We start from the raw sequence: 22,691 nt of genomic DNA on the forward strand, positions 1-22,691 counted from the left end.
CGTTGTATTGGAATGTTTTTATTTATATGAATTCTTATACGCGGACAATTATAAACCTCGCGTATATCGTTCGCTATAAATAAATTCATAAACACGATGACGATGTGTTTACAAAATGGCGGTTTCGCTAGTTTTCGATGGAACAAATAGTGGTACCTTTAGTTTGAATAGTCGGAGCTGCATCCCAACCACCGAATTTTGTATCTTAATATCGTATTCTGTAGATTATTAATTTTTCTAACAGGGATTTTAAATTCAGGACTGTTCAATTTTTCTAAATATTTTATTTTAACGATTTTCTAGGGTACAATTTCGGAAAAAAGACATTGGTTGATTTTGCCGTTAAATTACAGATTATCGTTTTGTTCAAATACATTTAATTTTACATGACGATATATTAAAACCATTTATGAATTTATTTCACTAACAATATTTTTCCGATAATCAGCTAAATTTACAAATATTGTGTTTTTCCAACACCCTAAAATTTAGCAATTTTGAACTAAATTAGAAAAGTAGGGCGCCCTCTCCGAGTCGAAATTTGACACGATTTGTCGACTGGCTGTCCCACTGTTATGGTATTGTAGCTAGCCCATGGCTAGCCTAGCCAAGCTTGTGTAGGCCTATGGATGCAATGTATTACTTTTGAATTTAAAATGATTATGTACATTAGGAATTCCTATGCACAGTGTATGTTTTTTATACCTTTTAAAATAATATTAAATTAATATTTATATTGTAAGGTAATGGAAATTTTACGTTAACGATGTACGTATTATCCCCAATCATGAAAAATAAAGATTTCAGACTTTTAATAATAGGCCATTTTTGGAGTTTTAATTAAAGATGTATTGTCCCTTGAAACACAAAAAATGAAGTTCAAAATATTCTAAATTTAAATTGGCCATATCAAATTAATATTAAAGTTATTCACTTTAAGTCGAAAATTTGAGCCAAAAACAATATTAAGTTTACGTAATTAACAGGTAAATTAAATAAATTACATTTCGTCTGGAAAATCGTCGCAAAGATCGTCGTAAACAAAGATTTCAAACCACAAGTAGTATGCATTATGCATGATGCTAATTAGGATTGTTTACCACCTGTCACGGTAGAGAAGGTGTTTTCACACAGATCGCTAGGAAGTTTTATGATTATGCATACAGAGTAGCCAAACAAGCGTGTTGCATTATGAGATATGTTTTGATCGAAAACTTTGACTGGAAGTCAAAGTTATTTTTTGAACAAAAAAAAACGTCTGTATTTCAGTTAAATGATTTTTTTTTCGACTAATTTTAGGTGAAAGTTAATAACTGTTATGATACTTCAAAATGACCCACATTTTTTCGAAATATAACATTTTAAATTTTTTTTTGAATTAGTCAAAGGGACAATACATCTTTAAGTTATAGGCCTACAACTAAGATTATTGTTTATTATGTGTATATGTAATTTGGAAAATCATAAAAAATACATGCAAAGTAAAAAACATTCAATTACGGTACTGACACGACTACAAATACATTATTTTATAATAACACATTTTCCAGGAAGCTTATAAGTGATACTATCATCTTATCATGAAGATCGGTTTTCTGTATTCTTATTCTTGATTTTATTTTTTTATTATGGTTTCTGAAATTAATTAAAAAAAAAAATTGTTCATTTTAATTCAAAATTTCCACCGGCCAAGATATCAATAATGATTAAATTAACACAATATTAAACGCTTTATTAAGCAAGCATGTATTTCTATACATTACAACTTACAAGAATAGGCCTACATGTTACTATGATCTATAATAGGCCTATAATTCATTTCAAATGTTACACTTAAAAACCCGAAGAAAATTGTAATTTTCTTGATAAAAACATCTGTTAGTGTTACTGTACATATAATTTCTAACCTGCTACTTCATTTTATTAAAATAAAAAATAGTAGGCCTACTGTAGCTGGAAATGTACTACATTGAAGCACACGTACGTAGGGCTAGGCTAGCTAGGCCTTGCTTGTGACGACCAACAAAGTGCTGCTGCTGTGTGTGTGTTAACTGTTTGTGAATCTGATGGTACATACATTGGTTTGTGGCTGCCTATACAGTATTATATTATTAAAATTATAGGCCTATTATTATTATTACAATGAGGTTCAGTACTACTATTAATATGTACAGTATTATTATATTTACAGTGAGTATATTAGGCCTAGCCTAGTATGTATAAATCTGTCACTCGTGCAAAAAAGCTGCTCACGTTTTGTCTTGTGGTTGCTTTCACGCATCAGTGAGCATCGGTGGCTTACCGAATAGTGGATTGAGTCCGAAACGACCCGATGGAGGAACTCTCGTACGGAAAAAAAAATCGCTTCCCGTACGTGTTTGATCCAAGATGACCGGTGGGTAATAATTTATGCATCGCATTGAGAGCTTGCTTATTGCGTTATATAAGAATAAACTATTATAATATAGTGTGTTTATGCTGATTTTGGTTTGGTTTTTGTTACGTTTGCGGAAGTAATTGACTTTGGTAAAAACTACAAAATGGCATCAAAGTCCGATTTATTAGCCAGGTACGTCCCAAGAAGACTACTCATTCAGAAGCTAAAAGCAGCAGTAATAGTTCTAGAGGCCGACGTTGTTAGTAGGCCTACTTTTTAAACTAGGACGGGTCATGCTAAAATTACAAACCCCCAAAGCACGTCTGGGAGAAGAGAGTTTGTCAACATAGGCCAGTATTATAATAATTCACTGTCAAATAATAATTAAAACATTATTTCTGGTATTTACAATAAGTCCCATTGACTGTCAATCTAGACCAGATCAAAACAGTCCATACAGTAATAGTAAAGTTTTTGTTTGTAATAGAATCAATTTGTTCACACTTGAAGCATTTAGTAGGCTTGATGAAGTGACCCCCATACTTGACCTTAGCAATAAAATAAACTAAAGTGACAGCAGAAATTGAGTCTGTTTAGTATATAATAAAGTAATATTATTTAGACATCATTTGTATTTAAATTATTTAATAAGCACATCATATTTTACAGAATCAGTTTTTTTTTTCAATTTCAATTGCACAATTATGACATATCAAAGAATATGTGACAATAACATGACACATTAAAAAACAAATTTGAAATAAAAAATATTTTTCAGGGGGACGATATATCTTTAAAACTGTTACGTCAACAAGCGAGCAGCGTTTGTAAGAACTATTTCTTATGATCGAAAATGAAGGTATGCACGATAGAGGGCGTCATTTATATAGTACAAACCAAGATGGCGGCGCCCATAGGTGATAGAGATGGTGGGAAAACGGATGATTTGTATTCAATACTAAACGCAAGAAAAGATGTAATTTTTTATATTTAAATACATTTTTGCATGTAGATTTTGTCAAGTTTGACTTGATAAATTAAAAGCTAGGCCTAGGCCCTAGGCCTAGAGTCGTTTTGTTTAGTGGAGATAATATGTGTGTGCACGTACATATGCAGCCAGACAGAGAGACTCTCTCTGTAACTGTAGCCTGTCTGTAGGCCTAGAGGCCATAGATAGCGTCTGTGTAGGAGACCTCTGACTAGGCCTAGGTCTATATTACCACTCAGCTTAGGCCTATCACTACCTCTCTCTTTCTGATTTGAACTTCTAGGTGCTCGAATGGTCTATACTAAGCCCTAGGCCTAGTAGGTTAGGCTAGTCCTGGTTTGATTACTGTTAGTTTACCCTAACTAACTAATCACACAGTCATGTTAATAATTATAACTAGATTTAATTCGTCACTATGACGAATTATAGGTTATATGCATTGATTTAAATAAAGATAATTGATTGATTTAAGATATATTGATTGATTGATTTTCTCAGAATCGTTAGTTATTTATAATATATTATAGGATCTTGCTAACACAAATACAATAGCCGGTCGGTATCATAATCCGATCAAAGATCCTTCTGCGTATATAATGTCAAAAATCACATTTGTGTTTTTATTTAGATTTCATTATAAATCATGTGTATAATATATACACTAAGAAATACAATTGAACAAACAATACGGATAATAAAAAAAAATCTTATTTCGTTTCGTTTCCCAAGGTGAGACTCGAACACGGTACCTTGAATGCTATAGACACGCGCAAAGACCATCGAGCCATACACAACTGATTAAAGTTATGGAAACATTCCTCCGTGTATTTACTATGCAGTAACCACTTTTGTGCAGTAGATTATTACATACCGCAATGAATTATAATGTTTTACTATGATGACATCTTTAAAATTTAAAAAAAAATGATGCACTGTCAAACTATATACTTTTAACTTTAATATATAAACTTCTTAAGGAAGAAAGTTAATGTTAAGTTTGTTATTTCGGCCTAAGAAAATGTTATAATTTGTTTGATTGTCAAAATTAATTTTTTTTAATTTAATATGCCATTAATGATGACTTAATCAACTTTTTTTCTCCTAATTTCATAATAAATCGTATCAGGGTATGATACATACACTTCAAGAAAATGAAATAAAAAATAGGTGTTCCCGAGCATTCTAACGATATATTAATTTTAAAATTTAGCATATTTTCACCATTTTGTTATTTTATTTTTTTATTTTATTCAGTTGTCAACCAACAGCGATGAAACCGCCACTAACAGGTTGACTTACACGTGCGTAGCCTGTCACTTTTGACGTGCTCATATAACGCTGTTTCGCGTTGAAAAGTGAATAAAATATGATGATATTATTAAAGAAAGGTTATACAACAGTAATCGGACAAAAAAAGTGCGCATTAACGTTTGACGCGCAGTGCGCGTGCAAAGATCTGCGCACTCATGGTAATTTTTTCAACGCTTAAAATTGCCTGAAACGTACTCTAATTTCATGGAAAATAAATTCTGACAATTTTGAACATTTTAAGCGCGCGTACGCATGCGTTATATGCGCTATGCACGTAATTGTATTGCCATATGATGAAATATGACCTGAAATTTATGAGTACCAAATTTTGTTTAAAAATGATTCATGCTTGTGAAGATATGATTTCAAACGTGATTTCATTAAATCGCGCGTAGACCGCAAAATGTTTGATTGCGCACCGTGAAAACATAACCACATCGATTCCTGGCCATAAGGAATATACTCTGAAAAATTGACTTCTAGATGAAACTGATATCAAGATAATTCACGGACAAAATAGTGCAAGGAAAGAATAAATAAATAAATAAATAAAGATCCTGACAGAATCAAGAGGTTTATAATTATGCATATCATGCATATAACCTAATTAAGGATTGTTAGAATTGATAGTTTGCTTCTCAATACAAAGAGCAGTTGTTGTGTTATGTATGGTTAACAAACAATGACCTCATTAGTGTAGTATAAAGTTTTACATAATTTTTCTTATAAGAATAAGACATATAATTTATTTTAATGCCATTTTATATAGGCATCTGAAGATGAGCTTAAGTCATCTTATCGACGTCTGTGTATGTTATACCATCCTGACAAACACATGAACTCAACAGATAAAGAAGCTGCAGAAGTGATATTCAACAAAGTGCAAAAGGCTTATGCAAGTACGTATTACGTTAGACTATTCTTTTGCTTGAATATAATTGCACGGCAGATCTCTCATTGTACTGGTTATATACAACAATAACAAGAAATATTTCTTACAAAAAACGCTGCTCGCTTATTGAAAAATATTTTTTATTTTAAATGTTTTTGAATGTGTCATTTTATTGTCACATAATAGTTATTTTACCTGAAAAAAATGTAATTTAAACCAACAAATACTTAAATTGTCGGTCAGACAATGGTTTTTGGGTTTCTTTTCGTTTTTTATATGTGAATAAATATTTTTTTTTTTTGTTACAGAAGTGAATACTCAATTTCTGTCACTTTAGTTAATTTTATTGCTAAAGGTCAAATCTGGGGGTCACTTCATCACCCTAGATATTTCAATTGTGAAGTATCCTATTACAAACACAAACTTTAATGGACTGTTTGGATAATAATTCAATGAATATCTGACAGTGAATATACCAGAAATGCTTAGGGATTTGTAATTTTAGCATGACATGTCCTAATAGACTCTTTCCCAGACGTTTTTTGGGTCTACTGTAGCAGCTGGAATCAATAAATTATAGTGGAGTTTCCATTTTCACAAAACTGTCTGTCCTTAGAACTATAACTGCTGCTTGCTTTAGCTTCTGATTGAGTAGTCCTAATGGGACGTAGCGGGCTAGAGCGGCAGCGTGAAAAACCTTTTATTATTCAGTATAGGCTGCCCAGTTTTATGTTATAGAGGCTGGATTCGTACCTTACTTTTTTCTAGCTCCTTCCTATGCTAATGTCATTTACTATTATTGTTATAATTTTATAATAAAGAAGAAATTAATATAAATTTGAATTGAGTTGAATTGAAAATATTTACTGTCTATTACTGTACGTAATAAAACATTCAGTCTTACTGAGACTTTCAGAGATATTCATAGTTTTTATAACAGCAAAAACATTAATAAATAAAAAATACGAACATTTTAATAGCAATTGAATAGTCTGCTGAAGAACAAGAAAAAGAATGTAATACTAGTATATATTATTTGGTTTTTAAAAATAATTTCTTATTAAAGTTTTAAATTTCTACATACAAAGATTGTAAAGGAATATGTTGTAGCATTTATACTCAACAGACTCAGTAATAGATTTAACATTGATCTGAGATATATCTGATTCATGATTGGCAAATGTGATATTTTATAGTCCCTACTGCTACATGATAGATTAAGCTGTGATTGTGTTAAAGTTATCTGTCTAAAAGTAATATCAGTAGTATTAATCAATTATTTTGTATTTATTCCAACCAACCATTCTGTAGTTCTAAACGACCCACAGAAAAGAGCAATTTATGACATATATGGAGAGAAAGGTCTTGAGGCAGAATGGGATGTTGTGCCACGAACGACGACACCGCAAGAGATAATGGAAGAATTTGAACGATTAGAACGTCAAAGAGAGGAGCGACGATTACAACAAAGCACCAATCCTAGGGTACTTTCAAAGTTTGGCTTTCACTTGATTTTTAAATTTTAAAGATGTGTGATGTGCCCAAATATGGTAGTGATATGCCCAAGTATGGTAATGATATGACATCATCATGTCCATTATGGGCATATCACATTTGTTTCTTCACATAAAATATGATAGTGTAGATGGAGTTTAACAGATTCAAGATATAACAGGGCAACTGTTATCAGTTTTTCAGGTTTCAATATACACCCTTGATACTAAATTAATCTTCCTATCACGTCAATTTATTTGTTTAATCCATGTTTAAAGCTTGCTTTTCTCTTGTTTTAAATTTTTTTTTTATTTTGGTGTTGTATTCTAAGTATAACCTATTAAGTCCTAGTGTCTAGTGGAGTCATTCTAGTGGTGAATTGGCCAGTACACCGGTACTGCATTCTTTAACATGCACATGAGCACACAGAACCAACACCTTGTAGACGATGCGTTATCTACAAGGAAACCTACGTGTTTCACTGTCTAGCTCATAACACAGTGACACAGTTTAGCTGACCACGCTATATGCTGCTCTTTTATTGTTTGGTCCTGCGCTCATTTTATAGGCATGATTACTGTGGCATTATTTCACAGTATTTTGATGCAATAATGGCCAATTGACCAACCCCTGTAATGTCTTGAAGTCTGAACCCTGTATTGTCTTGAAGTCTGAACCCTGTATATGTTAAAGTTTAATTTTAGCAATGCAATGTAATATTCAAGATTGGGAGAATCATGTAAAATGTATTGTTGAATTACTTTACTAATGTTCTATCTTTTGTGTGCCAAAATGTTTGCTTGGATCCACCTATACAGTGTCATTCTTTGTATCATTAAACATTTTGTATTAAATTGTTTTTTGTTCAGGGGATAATAAGTGTTGGTATTGACGCCACTGATGTCTTTGACTATTACCTTGATCCTGAAGAAGAAAGGTAACTTACTCATACAATATCAACTTTAAATCTATTTATTAATGTTAGGGTTATTATTATTATTATGTTATTTATATAGCGCATTCCACAACCAATGCGCTGTGGACTTTATAGATGTTACAATTCCAAGTACATGCCTCTCCAGTGGCTGTGGTGCGAGCCAGTACACCGGGGTAACCACCTACCTATGGTTTATAGTCCTTAACCGAGAAGACACGCTTTACCACTAGAACCATGGATCAAGTGAGGCTCGAACACAGGCCGATATTATGGCTATGGGTTCCACTGTCTTAACCGCTCGGCCATTTACTCCCAAAAGAAAATGGAATTTTTATTTGATCAGGATTAATTCCTTAACATGAAATAGGATTTTAATAATTTAATAACCCCTTCGCCTATTTAATTTAAAATTAACTACCCTTATTTCATCTTCAGGGCTACAATGTACCATACTACAAAAGCAACTAGTACTGAAAATATTCCTACACCATTTTCTCTCAATACTCATTGAATGAAGTATTAATATTGATCCCAACCCAGACTATAGTCCACCATGAATCTATACAATATTTTTAATTGTTTAATGCAATCATGTACATGGAATGCGTTTAATTGAATCAATTCATTTGTTTTTTATAATAATTTAATAAGTTGATAAATTTGATAAATTAAATCTTGAATGTTTATTTCAGGTCATTTCCAAGCATTGAGATAAACAGTATGGCAATAAACCAATCAATAGACTGCCCACTAACGACCTCTGACACAGCAACACTTACAGGAAGCCTGACCACACGGAATGGCAATGGATCGGGAGAGATATCGACATCATTCCGTAGGGTTCTGTCATACCAATCTTGGGGAGAAGTAAGTGAAAAGTTTTATTTGTTCAGTTTATTTTACTATTATAATACAGTATTGAAAAGGTATTTCATTATTGATATTATAACATACCTGATTGTATTCTTGCGATTGGATTGGTTAATTACGTATCACATGTCATTTGGAATTAGCCCTACCTAATGGAAAAGTGATATCTAATGGTGATAATTAAATCACTCTAAAGCACGTTGTTGACTGATCGCTTGCCATCTGTACTGTTCTACTCCGCAACTAAATTTAGAACAGTGACTTTTTTAAAGGCCTAGCTTCCCAGCCTAGCAATGCATTCATCAATGATTTTCAATCGATAAATTGAATAAAAGTAGGTGTGATATAAACAACATAAATGGAGAGAATATTTCTTTCAATAAAAATTAACTGCTTTAATTTCAACTTGGCTCTGCCTTGTTTAAAATAGAATCAACTTATGAAATATTCTCACCATTCAACTTATAAACATTCGTTGTTTGTATAATAATTTATCTAAAACTTCATGGCATGCCCATAGACATATTAATAAGAACTATTATACAGATATTGCCTGCTTAGAGGTGAAATATAAGATTTTACATCCCCAAGGGAATGATATTATGTTCGAGGGAATATATATTTCCCAGAGAACATAATATCATCCCGAGGGGATGTTAAATCTTATATTTTACTGATACAAATGGCGATATCTGTTATATTACATAGGCTCATAGCCAACAACAAATAGAATATCTGCTGGGTCGGGTAGCTAGGCTAGGCCTCCTTTTTGTATTGTATGTGTAAACAAGCTGCCTAGACACCGTACCTTGCAAAGAATAATATACAGATAATTACTAATTAATGATTCCTTGGCAATAAAATATTCACTAGCCTAGGTTGTTTAAATAATAACAGAAGAATTTCCATCAATAAGCCTACATTAATAATAATAATATTATCAGGTAGGCCGAATAAATAATAATTCATCTTCTTCTAGCCGAATCACCGGATGTTCAGTGCGTCGCACGCGTACCGGTTACTACTGTGAGTATTAACCAATCACAAACGGTCTTTCATCACATCTAGGGAGGACTAATAACAAATGAGGGCTATGTATGCATAGTTTAAATAGTTTAGTTGATTAATTTCTTCAAGCAAGTTTCGTGGCGCAGCGCATGAAGCGTTGTCTTCTGATGGAGTGACAATTTCATCGCGAGTTCAAGACCCAGTAGATGACTTTTGTTTATTTATCGGCAAACGCGAAAATTTGCTGGATTTTATATGTTTAATGACAGGGACACGATAATTACGCGAAAATTACTCAGTCAATATCATCGTACTCGAGGATATAAATTATATGATTTACGATCCTCACAGCGGTAGTCATGTCATGCAGTTTTAACCAATCACGTTCACAAATTTACATAGGCTATGTTGTATAGTCAAATGAAACACAGTCACAGATCGACAAGCATTCCATTATGGAAAAGTACCACCAATTTTTGTACTGTTTGTTTATCTTCAGGTTCAAGTTACAGGTGAAAATGGTCCTCAAGTTGGTCTTAAAGTCTTCAAAAATTTTAATCGTAGAAGGTTGGTTTGGTTAATCATCATCATAGTTTGCTTCATGAATATTATACCTTTTTTTGGCCTACTGTGTATGGAACAAGGGTGTAGAATCCAAAATTTGACAAGATCCATTGTCACGTTTACTCCCTAGCTGCTCTTGTTATCATCATCATCATCATCATCTCTCTTTCATATTTTATTTTCTATATTTTTTATAGCTTTTTCAAACACATAAAAATTAATAAAATAACATTTTGAATAAGCCATTTTGTAATTTTAATCAAATTAATCACTTCAGTCTCTGTTATGTACTGTATGTATTTTATTTTCTATATTTTTATAGTTTTGGTACAATGTCTGGAATATGTCAACTTACACCTCATGGCTTTTTAGCTCCAGCACTCATTACAGGTAAATCATTTATAATTGTATATATCTGAAAGTTTGACCAACAATTTTTTTTTTTTTTACAATTGACTACATTTGTAGAATTTGATTATATTTGATAACAATTCATATTCATCCTCTTCAAAAAAAGGGTGTCGTAGCTCTGTGGTTTTCATGCTATAGTCAATGACCAATGGCCGTCGCAAACCATAGCTATACAATCGGCACAGGTTCAAGGTGTTTTGTATGATGTGTGTAAATTTCTGAATATTTGTAGGTGTAATGTATGAAGTGTGTTTTTATATGTTATACAAATAATTAATAATAATATAATAATACCACATTTATATAGCGCCCTTTTCATGAGTAATCATGCTCAAAGGCGCTTTACAAGCATTATTACCCCAGTATTTTTTGGGATCAAACACGTATGGAAACATACTCCCATAATGCAGCCGGTAACCAGCGCAAAGTTGTGTCTAGATCTAACTGGGTACCCATTTATACACCTGGGTGGAGAGAGGCAACGTAAGTAAAGTATCTTGCCTACGGATACAAGCAATGCGGCGAGAGTTGGATTCGAACCTAGGTCTGACGATCGGTAGTCCAACGTCCAACACACTGCGCCACACGCCCTTACTTAATTAATGTCTTCCGATGTGAAAGGAGTTTTAATATAGAGAAGAAAGATATTACCATACGTTTTACTATTTTGTAGTCGTAGCCAGGCAGTTAGACAAACACACAATCGGCTACGTAACATGGAAATGGGGAATGCAGTCAGCCATGACATCTATGTTGATACGTGACACTAGTAGGCATGTTAAGGTGCATATTTTAGGCAAATCCTTCAAATTGTGATAACATTTTGAAACTTCGCACAGTTATTCATTAGGGTGTCAAAAATATGAAATAGAAGGGTTGCACAAAATTTGGTCAGGGGAAAGCCGCCATTTTGGATTTCAAAATGGCGGACCTCAAATTTTCACTTGTCAGGTATATCTCTGCTAAAGAGGCACCTAGAGTTCTGATTTTAAATGCAAAATATATGGTAGTGGGGTCACCAAACATATTGGTATAACTAACATTTTGATTGCATGGCGGCCATGTTGGATTTCAAAATGGCGGACCCAAAATTTTCACTTTTCAGGTATATCTCTGCTAAAAAGGTACACAGTTATAATTTTAGGTACAAAGTATAATATGGTATTGAGGTCAACAAACATATTGGTATAACGTCTTTGATTGCATGGCGGCCATTTTGAATGTAGCTCAAACCTGGTAACCACACAGCTCTGTACATCATAAATCACTCTTTCTGCATTTACAGCGTCCGAGATCACAGTCGGTGTGTCACAGCGAATTAAAACCTAATTTGTGACATCTGAAAGTTCCGGCAATGAACTCCAAACTGGACTAAATTTGTTGCCGTCCTTCCTCCATCCCCAGTTTGCTGGGTCCTGTTCAACCATGAATGCATCTAGACAGTTGTACCATTTTCTGGCTTGTAGAACAGACCGTTTCACACGCAGATTCACACGCAGATGTTGGGGGGATATTTTAAATAGTCTGTAGTAAAAAGATATCGTCTTGCATCATTTACCTTCTTTCTACATAGTTACAACAAACTGTTCTAGATAATCTGTGTCACTAACATCCCCTACAGACAATGACATCGTCTCAAATTCCTTTCCTTGAACAGATGAAGTTGTATCAGTACTGCTAAAGGAATGAAAGAACAAGTAAGCGGCTGATGCTTGTGATCCAAGAGAAGTAATCTTGTGTATTGAGATATACTTCAAGTGCTTCCCCACTCCAAACTCGATTCAAAGCTCGTGGATGCCAGGTATTCTGTGGAAAGTTGACAATGAAATAACAACAACATCACTGTCTACTGTCTTGACAAGAATGCGCGGAAAAATGTTAGCGGCATGTTTAACATGAACAAACATACGTTCGTACGCAGTTGTATATTTACAGACTGGTTTGTTACAGCTCTGTCTCTCAGAGACCCTACAAACATTCCGTGATTTGTGTCAATGTTCTCTACTACTTCAGTTACAATTAATGAAACAACTCTGATTTGTTGTCATCATATCTCGAATATGTGGTCCAATTGTTGGGCATGCTCCCACTGGCTTTGACGCCCCTCCTTACACTAGAGCCGCGGTTTGAACGCGTACTAGACTTTAAACCGTCGTTAAAGTATCTATAGAAAACCAAATCTGGTCGCGTCACTGATCGAAGTTGATGGTCTATATACTGTATGGTTGTGCGACAAAATGAAGCACCATTAGTTGCTGCCAAGGTGTTAGATGGACCAGCAACAATCAATATGCTCAGGCCCAATGATCGAAGACATTCATTGAGTATATATCAAGTGTCATACAACCATCAACTTCGATCAGTGACACGACTAGATTTGTTTTTCGATAGATACTTTAACGACAGTTTAAAGTCTGGTACGCGTTCAAACCGCGTCTCTGGTGTAAGGAGGGTCGTTAAAGCCAGCGGGAGCATGCCCAACAATTTGACCACATTTTTTAGATTTGATGACAACAAATCAGAGTTGTTTTCATTTATTGTAACTGAAGTAGTAGAGAACATTGGCACTAATCACGGAATGTTTGTAGGGTCTTTGGGAGACAGAGCTGTAACAAACCAGTAAATATACAATCGCTGATGCCATGTAACATAGAAGAGGCAGATGAACGTATGTTTGTTCACGTTAAACTTGCCGCTGAAATTTTCCACGTATTGTTCAAACTGTAGCACTTGAAGTACATCCCAATACACGAGATTGCTTCTTCTCTTGGATCACAAGCATCAGCCGCTTACTTGTTCTTTCATACCATTAGCGGTTGTGATAGAACTTCATCTGTTTAAGGAAAAGGTAAAGCTACATTAAACGAGACTTTGAAAAAGATGCCATGTATGACTCCAGTTTTTGAGAGGATGTCATTGTCTGTAGGGCATGTTAGTGAAACAGACACAGATTATCTAGAACAGTTTGTTGTAACTATGTCTACTGCAGAACATTTAATAATGCAAGAAGATATCTTTTTACAACAAGAGAAAGACTATTGAAAATATCCCCCAACATCTGCGGCATTAAGAGAACATGTGAAACAGAAACCAGGAAGTGGTACGACTGTCTAGATGCATTCAGGGTTGAACAGGACCCAGCGAACTGGGGATAGAGGAAGGACGGCAACAAATTTAGTCCAGCTTGGAGTTCATTGCTGGAACTTTCCGATGTTTTAATTCGCTTTGGACACACCGACTGTGATCTTGGATGCTGTAAATGCAGAAAGAGTGATTTACGATGTACAGAGCTGTATGATTGCCAGGGAAAATGTGACCTACAATAAGTGTCCGTGTTAAATACATGTAATTATGAACATAAACAAATAGTGTAAAGCCAGTACGGGTTGAGCTACATTCAAAATGGCCGACATGCAATCAAAGACGTTATACTAATATGTTTGTTGACCTCAATACTATATTATACTTTGTACCTAAAATTATAACTGTAGGTACCGTACTGAAACATTTTGAGTTCGCAATTTTGAAATTCAAAATGGCCACCATGCAATAAAAATGTCAGTTAAATACAAATATGTTTGGTTACCCATTACCATATAATTGGCACCTAAAATCAGAACTCTGTGTACCTTTTTAGCAGAGATACCTGAAAAATGAAAATTTGAAGTCTGCCATTTTGAAATCCAAAATGGCTGCCATGCAATCAAAATGTTAGTTATACCAATATGTTTGGTGACCCCATTAACATATAATTTGCACCTAAAATCTGAACTCTAGGTGCCTTTTTAGCAGAGATATACCTGAAAAATGAAAATTTGAAATCCGCCATTTTGAAATCCAACATGGCCGCCATGGAATCAAAATGTTAGTTATACCAGTATGTTTGGTGACCCCACTACCATATAATTTGCACCTAAAATCAGAACTCTAGGTGCCTCTTTAGCAGAGATATACCTAAAAAGTGAAAATTTGAAGTCCGCCATTTTGAAATCCAAAATGGCCGCCATGCAATTAAAATGTTAGTTATACCAATATGTTTGGTGACCCCATTACCATATAATTTGCACCTAAATTCAGAACTCTAAGTGCCTATTTAGCAGAGATATACCTGAAAAGTGAACAATTCGGGTCCGCCATTTTGAAATCCAAAATGGCGGCTTTCCCCTGACCAAATTTTGTGCAACCCTTCCATTTCATATTTCTGACACCCTAATGAATAACTGTGCAAAGTTTCAGAATGTTATCACAATTTGAAGGATTGGGTCACTTAACAGGCCTACTACACGGCAAACACATGACTTGTCTGTCAGTTACAAGTTAGTATATGGTTTTAGTCAATTTTTTTTCTCTATGACATGTTACACCCTTGATAAATAGAATATACAGTACGGTAGGTGTATTTTATTAAAGACAATATCCCAAAGTATGGTGAGGTGAGTCCCGTGTTCATTCTGAACATAGGGGAATGAGCTGTTCGGAGCTCATTGTACTAAACCTCGACATTATGTGGTAGGGTGGCCAGTTCCTTTCCACGTCACCTTTTTTCTCGCTAGTATTTTCAACTAGGTACTCATTTACAGCTAAGTGGACTGGAAGTTGTCGGGAATTGAACCCGGATCTATCCGGTCAGGTGTCCTAACCACTCAGCTATCCAACTCCACAAAGTATAGTATTCCTTAATAGATGGAAAAAAAAAATTATTTTCACTCATAAAAAGACAAAAATAAATGGTTAAATTCAGCCAAAAACCTTGAAGCCAATTTGACTATTTTTTGATTGAAATTACACCTTTTTCAGGTAAATATTTTTGGTCTAACTGAATATTAACTATTATGTGAAATTAAAATAGCATATATTTTAAAAAAAATGTTCAGAGGGATAATATATCTTTAACAATTTACTTAAACATATCCCAAATTACTATTGTTTCTGTTTTTATTTTGTTACAGCTTGGTATTCCATCAACATTTGCAAGTGTTAATCTAGTCAAGAAGTTTGAAATTGATGAGGCAAAATTAAGTGTTTCTGCAAAGTAAGCAAGTATAGTCAACTCTGCCAATAACGGACACCCTTCGACTATGGCAGAATATGACTGGTTTTCCAAGACATTCTGGTATTCTGAATGTGTTTTTAATGGTTTAAAACTAGAATTTGGGTCAAGATACTGTAGTTTCCAGTTTTTAAAGCTGTATGTGACAACAAAATATGATATGGACATGATGTATGTCATATCACTACCATATTTGGGAATACTGTATTACACTAGTTTGATAGTGTAGACGGGCTTCAGGAGTCCGGTATGAGGAGAGTCGACTGTAACATCTTGTAATAGAACAATAATATGATTAAATTTGATGAGAGGCAGACTGCATAGTTTGGTAAGACCAATTATTACTATTAACTATTATGACCCACCTGAAAAGATTCATTTGATTGAAGGATTGTTGGTCACATAATTATTCAATGAACTACTCCAATGAATCCTTACATTATCAAGTGCAATTACGAGTTGTATTTTGCTATATCCACTTCATTCTTGTTACAATATGCATTTTGGTACTCATGACACAAGGCTAGGCTGTTTATAATTGTTATACTCTGCATCCAAAATTGGAGTGCTGCTATTTGAATGAATGTGTTAAGCTGGCCTAGCCTCTCGTTTTAGCTGAATAAAATAATTTATGTTTTTATCTGCGCTTCATCTCATGAAAAAGAACCTTTTTTCTTTCATCATCATTTATTTTTACCATTGCACTGATAATCATTCATTATTTGTATACTATTGTACAATACTGTATGTATATGTTTTATTCTTGAAAGGGCTGGAAGTTTTGGTGCTATGTTTGAATATGGTATTGAGAAGAAAATATCGCAACACAGTCGATTAGGGTCAAAGGTCGCAGTAGGTGTACCTGTTGGAGTAACCGTTAAAATAAAGTAAGTCACAAAACAATTAAGATTACATTTAGATGGTCACACTCTGTCCCTCTCCAACTAACCAATCATCTTTCACTATATATTTGCATCAATCCTTGGTACATAGTTATGATTCCAAAATATATTTTTATATCAGTACCTTTTCCTAACTATTTCTAAATTTCTAAACGAAGCAATTTACTAAATCTGTAAAGTATTTAATTTAAAGGTAATTTGACATTTGTAATGTCAAAGACTGCATTATAGTTTACTGTCAAGTGATACTTTAGAGTTTGTGTTTACCATCTTGATATTACAACTTTGTCTCCTCCTCTTCACCAGGCCTGCAGCAGCTGCTAAGCTCACAGGTTTTCAGTTTCACTTGCCTGAAGCTTTGTTTCCACTTGAGGTTGATTAAATTTCTTCACAGGAATAGATCACTAAACTTGTATAATGAGTAAGGAACGCTAGCATATTTTGTATGTACTTTTACCCGGATAAACAAATCCATGCCATTGTTCATGTCACTGATTGTTACTCTTTTTATAATAGTTTTTTTATTGTTTTAAACAGGCCTTTTTTCGAAATGCGGCTTAAAAGTTGTAGGAGAAGATTCCGGATGCACAACCATGGATCGTGTGTTCCACGTGGCATGCTTTACATGTGCTACCTGCAAGAAAAAGTTACGAGGACAGCCATTCTATGCCATGGAATCTAAAGCCTTCTGTGAGAACTGTTATATAGTAAGTGCTTATTAGTAACTGGTGCTCTATAATATCCTGATATCTCTAAGTCTTACATTTATTGTCAACTTTCTTAAATCTAATGAATACCAAAAATTTGCGTTCAAAATGTCAAGAAATGATTACCAAATCTTTAAAATGCATTCTCTAACAAAATTGAGTCCCATGGTTCAATGTTTTGTTTTCAGGGTTGATTTTAGAAATTTATTTTACTTTATCGTAAAAAAATTGTCTAAAATTGACCAGAGAACGGGTCTTTTATTTATGTGAGAATTATATTCAGTACCATAGGGAATCAAGAATTAACAAAGTAAAGTGAGTTCTTCTCTACTTTGTGTTCATATGAAAAATGCATAAAACATTTCCCATGTAAAAAAAATATACATTTTATGGATCTCAGTTAGTAAGAAACAACATGTAATACATTTAATACATGTCACAAAGTTTATTTTAGATGGAAAAATAGCTACTGTACTCAAACACCCACTTTGTAAACACATATTTTAAGCCTACATATCACACACACCAGCATTGTGTGTCAAATTATCAATACATTAAAGCAAAATGTTTGTCATTCAGACCTGTAAAACCAGCCGAAAATGAAAAAGCTATCTCTCTAATATTATTTTGCCCTTTGAAATTTGTTTTTGAAAAAGTTGTCATAAACATATTTAAAGACCAATTAATCTAATTTCTACAAGTTTTCATTAACAAAATGTTAATATCATAAAATGGGTAAAAAAACTAAGAATAGAAACATTCACCTGACAAAAGTTAATAACAGTTACACATAACAGCCTTTTTGCAGATTGTAGAACAGTCGGTTTGTTTTCATCTAGAAAGGGTGAACAACTGACTTACTAACCTAGAATTCAGTTCTCTATGCCACCAAGCTTTCACTAATAGCTAAGTTATTCAGTTACCTAATCAAAATAACAACATTTATCTTCCTTTGTTTAGCAACAAACAATTTTATTTTTTTAAAACTTTGTATCATGTAGGAAATTTGCTTCGCGATGTTCCGTTTGCTTACAGCCCATAATGCCAGAACAAGGACAAGAGGAGACGGTACGCATTGTTGCTCTGGATCGCAGTTTCCATGTTGATTGTTACCGCTGCGAGGTAAGTTTTATTTTGCACATGTTTCAAAAAAGAAATAAATCAACATTGAGATTGTCTTAACATTTCAATTGTTATGCTACAACTGCCTTCATTTTGGTGTAAAGAAAATCTGACTTTACCTATATTAATCAATTTTAAATTTTTTTTACATTATCTGTTAACATTTTTACCTTAAATGAGATAATTATTTAAAAATCCAGTGCGCATGATCAGTCATTACATGGTCAATTCCTACAATGCAACCAGTTGTCCTTCAGGTTAAACTTATTGCATTTGATTTGATAATCAGTTTGTCTCGAACGGAATCGGTTAAACACTGTTTCCACAGAAACTATTGCCTGTCTGTCACACAGCCGCAACTACGGCTCTTTCGGACTGGTAACCACCGGTAAACAACGGTAAATAGCCACAGCTGTACACATATAAATGTAAAAAGGAAATTTAATAATCTTTGACAAACAATTCTTTCTTTTATAATCCAAACCCCCCAAAAAAAAAACCACAAAAAAAACCCAACCAATTCTCAAACAATGATAAAGTATCCCTATTCCCCACACACTTTATACAATTCCCCAAATTTCCCAATCCTTCCAGACAAAATATCAACAATCTTCTTTATGTCAAATAAATCCCCGAAACCCCCCTTTCAAATACAATAATATCACAAGATGAATAATTAAACAATAATAAATGTCCACAATATTGTTCCTTCTTGCCTTCTCTCCTACGCTGACCCGAAAACAAATTAGAAAGATAAAAGTTAAAACGATTCTGCAACTAAACAACTCCCACGCCTCTGCTCCCGTTCTGCTGGTACTCCCAATTATAATTCTTCTCAAACTGCAACTATTTTCTGACATATAAATAAATTAAATACAAAGTTAAAATGTTTCCTGATGTCGTTCTGTACTGCAATCCGCTCCCAGACCAATTATTTCTTTCTCCTTTTCTACGTAAAGTTACTCTTCAATATTTTCAAACAATTCTTTAAATGCAACTACTTCTGCTGTTTCCAACAGTTATTTCTTCCGTCAATTTACATTCACAATTTCAATTAATCCTCAGTAATCTCAACAATTAATAGTTCTACATTTAAGTACAGCCTTATAGTATTACTTCCAACTCACAATTTATTAACTTCATGTATATCACTTTATTTCTTTTCTGCTTCAGCTCTATATCACCATAATTATTTCCAACTCACAAGTTATTAACTTCATGTAGGTGTATATCACTTTATTTCCTTTCTGCTTCAGCTCTATATCACCATAATTATTTCCAACTCACAAGTTATTAACTTCATGTATATCACTTTATTTCCTTTCTGCTTCAGCTCTACATCACCATAATTATTTCCAACTCACAATGTATTAACTTCATGTATATCACTTTATTTCCTTTATGCTTCAACTCTATATCACCATAATTCAATTACTTCTTCTCCTGTACGTCTTAGTTTCTCATATCAATATTCACCTATCCCTTTCTGGCTTAACATAACATAGCCCTCCTTCTCTGTCTCCTCTCAATTTCCATCTCCCTCAAAATTCCCTCAATTATACACATACCACCACCTTATCCTTCACCAATCAGCAACTCACACACTAACTTAACTTTTACACCTCTCCTCCAGTCAGCAACCTCCACACAATCCTTCTCTGCAACACAAATACTCTGCTCCACTGGCTTCACACAATAGCTTCCTAAAACAAAAGAAAGGTTCAAATAGTGAAAACAAAGGGAAAGTAAGAATGAACTAGCAAAATATATACAGTATACAACTTTATGTCACTTGTGACACTGTCGAAACAAGACCTTAGTATAGGTTAGCCTGGCATGATTTATGAACTCTCTGTATGTGCACTGCAATGCTAATGGAAACAACAATTTGGCGATGTAACTCGTAAAGCAGCCTTTATTTTTCTGTTATTCATGCCTATTACAAAACTCAAGGTGGTTTGGTGTTTCAGACGCCATTTTGGCAGCCATATTGTATCCAACTTTCAAATATAGTTCATTTCATTACACAGGACCATTCTGGTTATTTTGATACCTCATGTATAAATGCATTCAGTAAAAGATGTATTGTCCCCCTGAAAAAATAATTCTTAAACAATTTTTTGTTGAATATTACATTTTAATGTAACATAATAGTTATCCACTTTGACCAAAAATTATATTGAAAAATAATGTATGTACCTGAAATAAAGGTAATTTAAAGCAAAAAATGGTCAAATTGGCTGCCAGCCAATGGATTTTGGTTAAATTTAACTATTTATTTTGTCATTTTATAAGTGAAAACATTTTTTTTTTCTTTTTCTTTTTCTATGGAAGTGATTAACTTTATTAAAACTACAAAATAACATATTCAAAGTCTGATTTAATTAATTTTTCATGTTTTTGGGGACAATACATCTTTAAAGGACCAAACATACAAACACTCTATTAATATCAGTACTATATTATTCAATAGAATAACAGAATGATCACATTTTCATTTTTTAACAGGACTGTGGATTACAGCTATCATCAGAGGTTGACGGACAAGGTTGCTATCCATTAGACGATCACGTCTTGTGCCGTGAATGCAACGGAAAGAGAGTACAAAGTCTTACAGCAATGTAAATTTAAAAGAAAAACCTGTAGTATGTGATCTGTGTGATCACACGATGTATTCCATTCATGCTGTGATCTTATTATGCAATCTGATCATGTGCTTTGATCGCATCAGACAATGTATTCCAATTAATGTCCTGGAATCATGTTATGTGATGGGATCTGTGTGTATTTCATTCATGTACTGGGAACACATAATAAGATCTGATGATGCGCTGTGCATCAGAACACATGATGTATTCCATTTCCAAGAAAAAACTGTGTTGTGTGATCTGTGTGATTTCATATGCTGTGATCATATTATGCGATTTGATCATGCTCTGTGATACAATCATGTGATAATACTCACATCTTTGTGACTCTCATCTGAATAACAGACACATACTGTATAAATTAATTATGCCATATGAATATTTTATAACTAATTCTTTGCACTGGCTAAAATCGCTAAGCATTGTGGGAAATGAAGAAGCATTTTTTTAGGATAACTGACTGTATTTTAAAGTTTTTTTTAACTATAACCGCTGTCTATAAAGGTTTAATTTTATTGTCATAATTATTAGAAAAAGGCAGGGTAAATGTTTAGTGTTATTTTTGGCTGATTTAAAGTATAGATATTTTAAAATGGTGCTTACTGTAAATCATGTTGTTTAGCTGTTCTGCAAACCATCCAATTCTCAGTGCTGTATCTCCACATATATGACCAGTATCAAGGGAAATTCCATAATACAGCATCTCTTATGTTTCATAGACAATTAAGGTCAAGTTTGACACAGCATTTCCCCATTTTGGACACGATATAGCGCCACCACTTCCCCATCCTGGACAGAAATTTCCCCAATTTGGACACGATATAGCGCCTCCACTTCCCCATCCTGGACAGAAATTTCCCCATTTTGGACACGATATAGCGCCACCACTTCCCCATCTTGGACAGAAATTTCCCCATTTTGGACAAATCGGATTTCTCTATATTGGACAGCTTCTCCATCTTGGACACGATTATAGAGCCACCTATCGCTTTTGTCCTTATTCTGGACAAAATATTTCCCCATTCTGGACAGAAATTTCCCCATCTTGAACAAAATTCACCACACCTATTGTAATTCGGTTTGTGCATTCGATAGTAGAACATTGCTATTAATATCCATACTCTTTTATCACTTATCGTTTATAGCTAAAACTCACCACAACAAGGATATAAGTTATAGGATCAAATAAGAAAGATTATAACATTATCGAGACTGGATTGGTCGATTCAATGTTTGTATATCCCCTCCCGTGGTAACAAAAACTGCTATCGACCAATTAAATGGCTGCAAAGTTGGAAATTCCATTGGAATGTTTAAGATACACAAATAGTTATAAGGTGTGGAAATATATAAAATTGTGAAACGTATACAAATTATCATTCCAGCTTTTTCGTCTTTCAGACAGTCGGA

The 22,691-nt window shown here is 33.8% G+C and overlaps 1 protein-coding gene across 1 annotated transcript; it reads left to right on the forward strand.

The window, feature by feature from the left end:
• Window positions 1–3,278: 3,278 nt before the first annotated feature.
• LOC140043775 (dnaJ homolog subfamily C member 11-like) lies at window positions 3,279–18,605 on the forward strand. Its single transcript, XM_072088248.1, has 14 exons — window positions 3,279–3,353; window positions 5,446–5,575; window positions 6,880–7,052; window positions 7,932–7,999; window positions 8,692–8,866; window positions 10,377–10,444; window positions 10,764–10,831; window positions 11,526–11,621; window positions 11,748–11,759; window positions 15,152–15,168; window positions 15,802–15,884; window positions 16,673–16,789; window positions 17,342–17,511; window positions 18,513–18,605. The coding sequence occupies exons 1-13, from the start codon at window positions 3,279–3,281 to the stop codon at window positions 17,484–17,486; spliced, it is 1,227 nt and encodes a 408-aa protein (XP_071944349.1). The 3' UTR covers window positions 17,487–17,511; window positions 18,513–18,605.
• The last annotated feature ends 4,086 nt before the right edge of the window (window positions 18,606–22,691 follow it).

The sequence above is a fragment of the Antedon mediterranea genome, chromosome 3 (assembly GCF_964355755.1).
Source record: "Antedon mediterranea chromosome 3, ecAntMedi1.1, whole genome shotgun sequence".
In the NCBI taxonomy this organism is placed as follows: Eukaryota; Metazoa; Echinodermata; class Crinoidea; order Comatulida; family Antedonidae; genus Antedon; species Antedon mediterranea.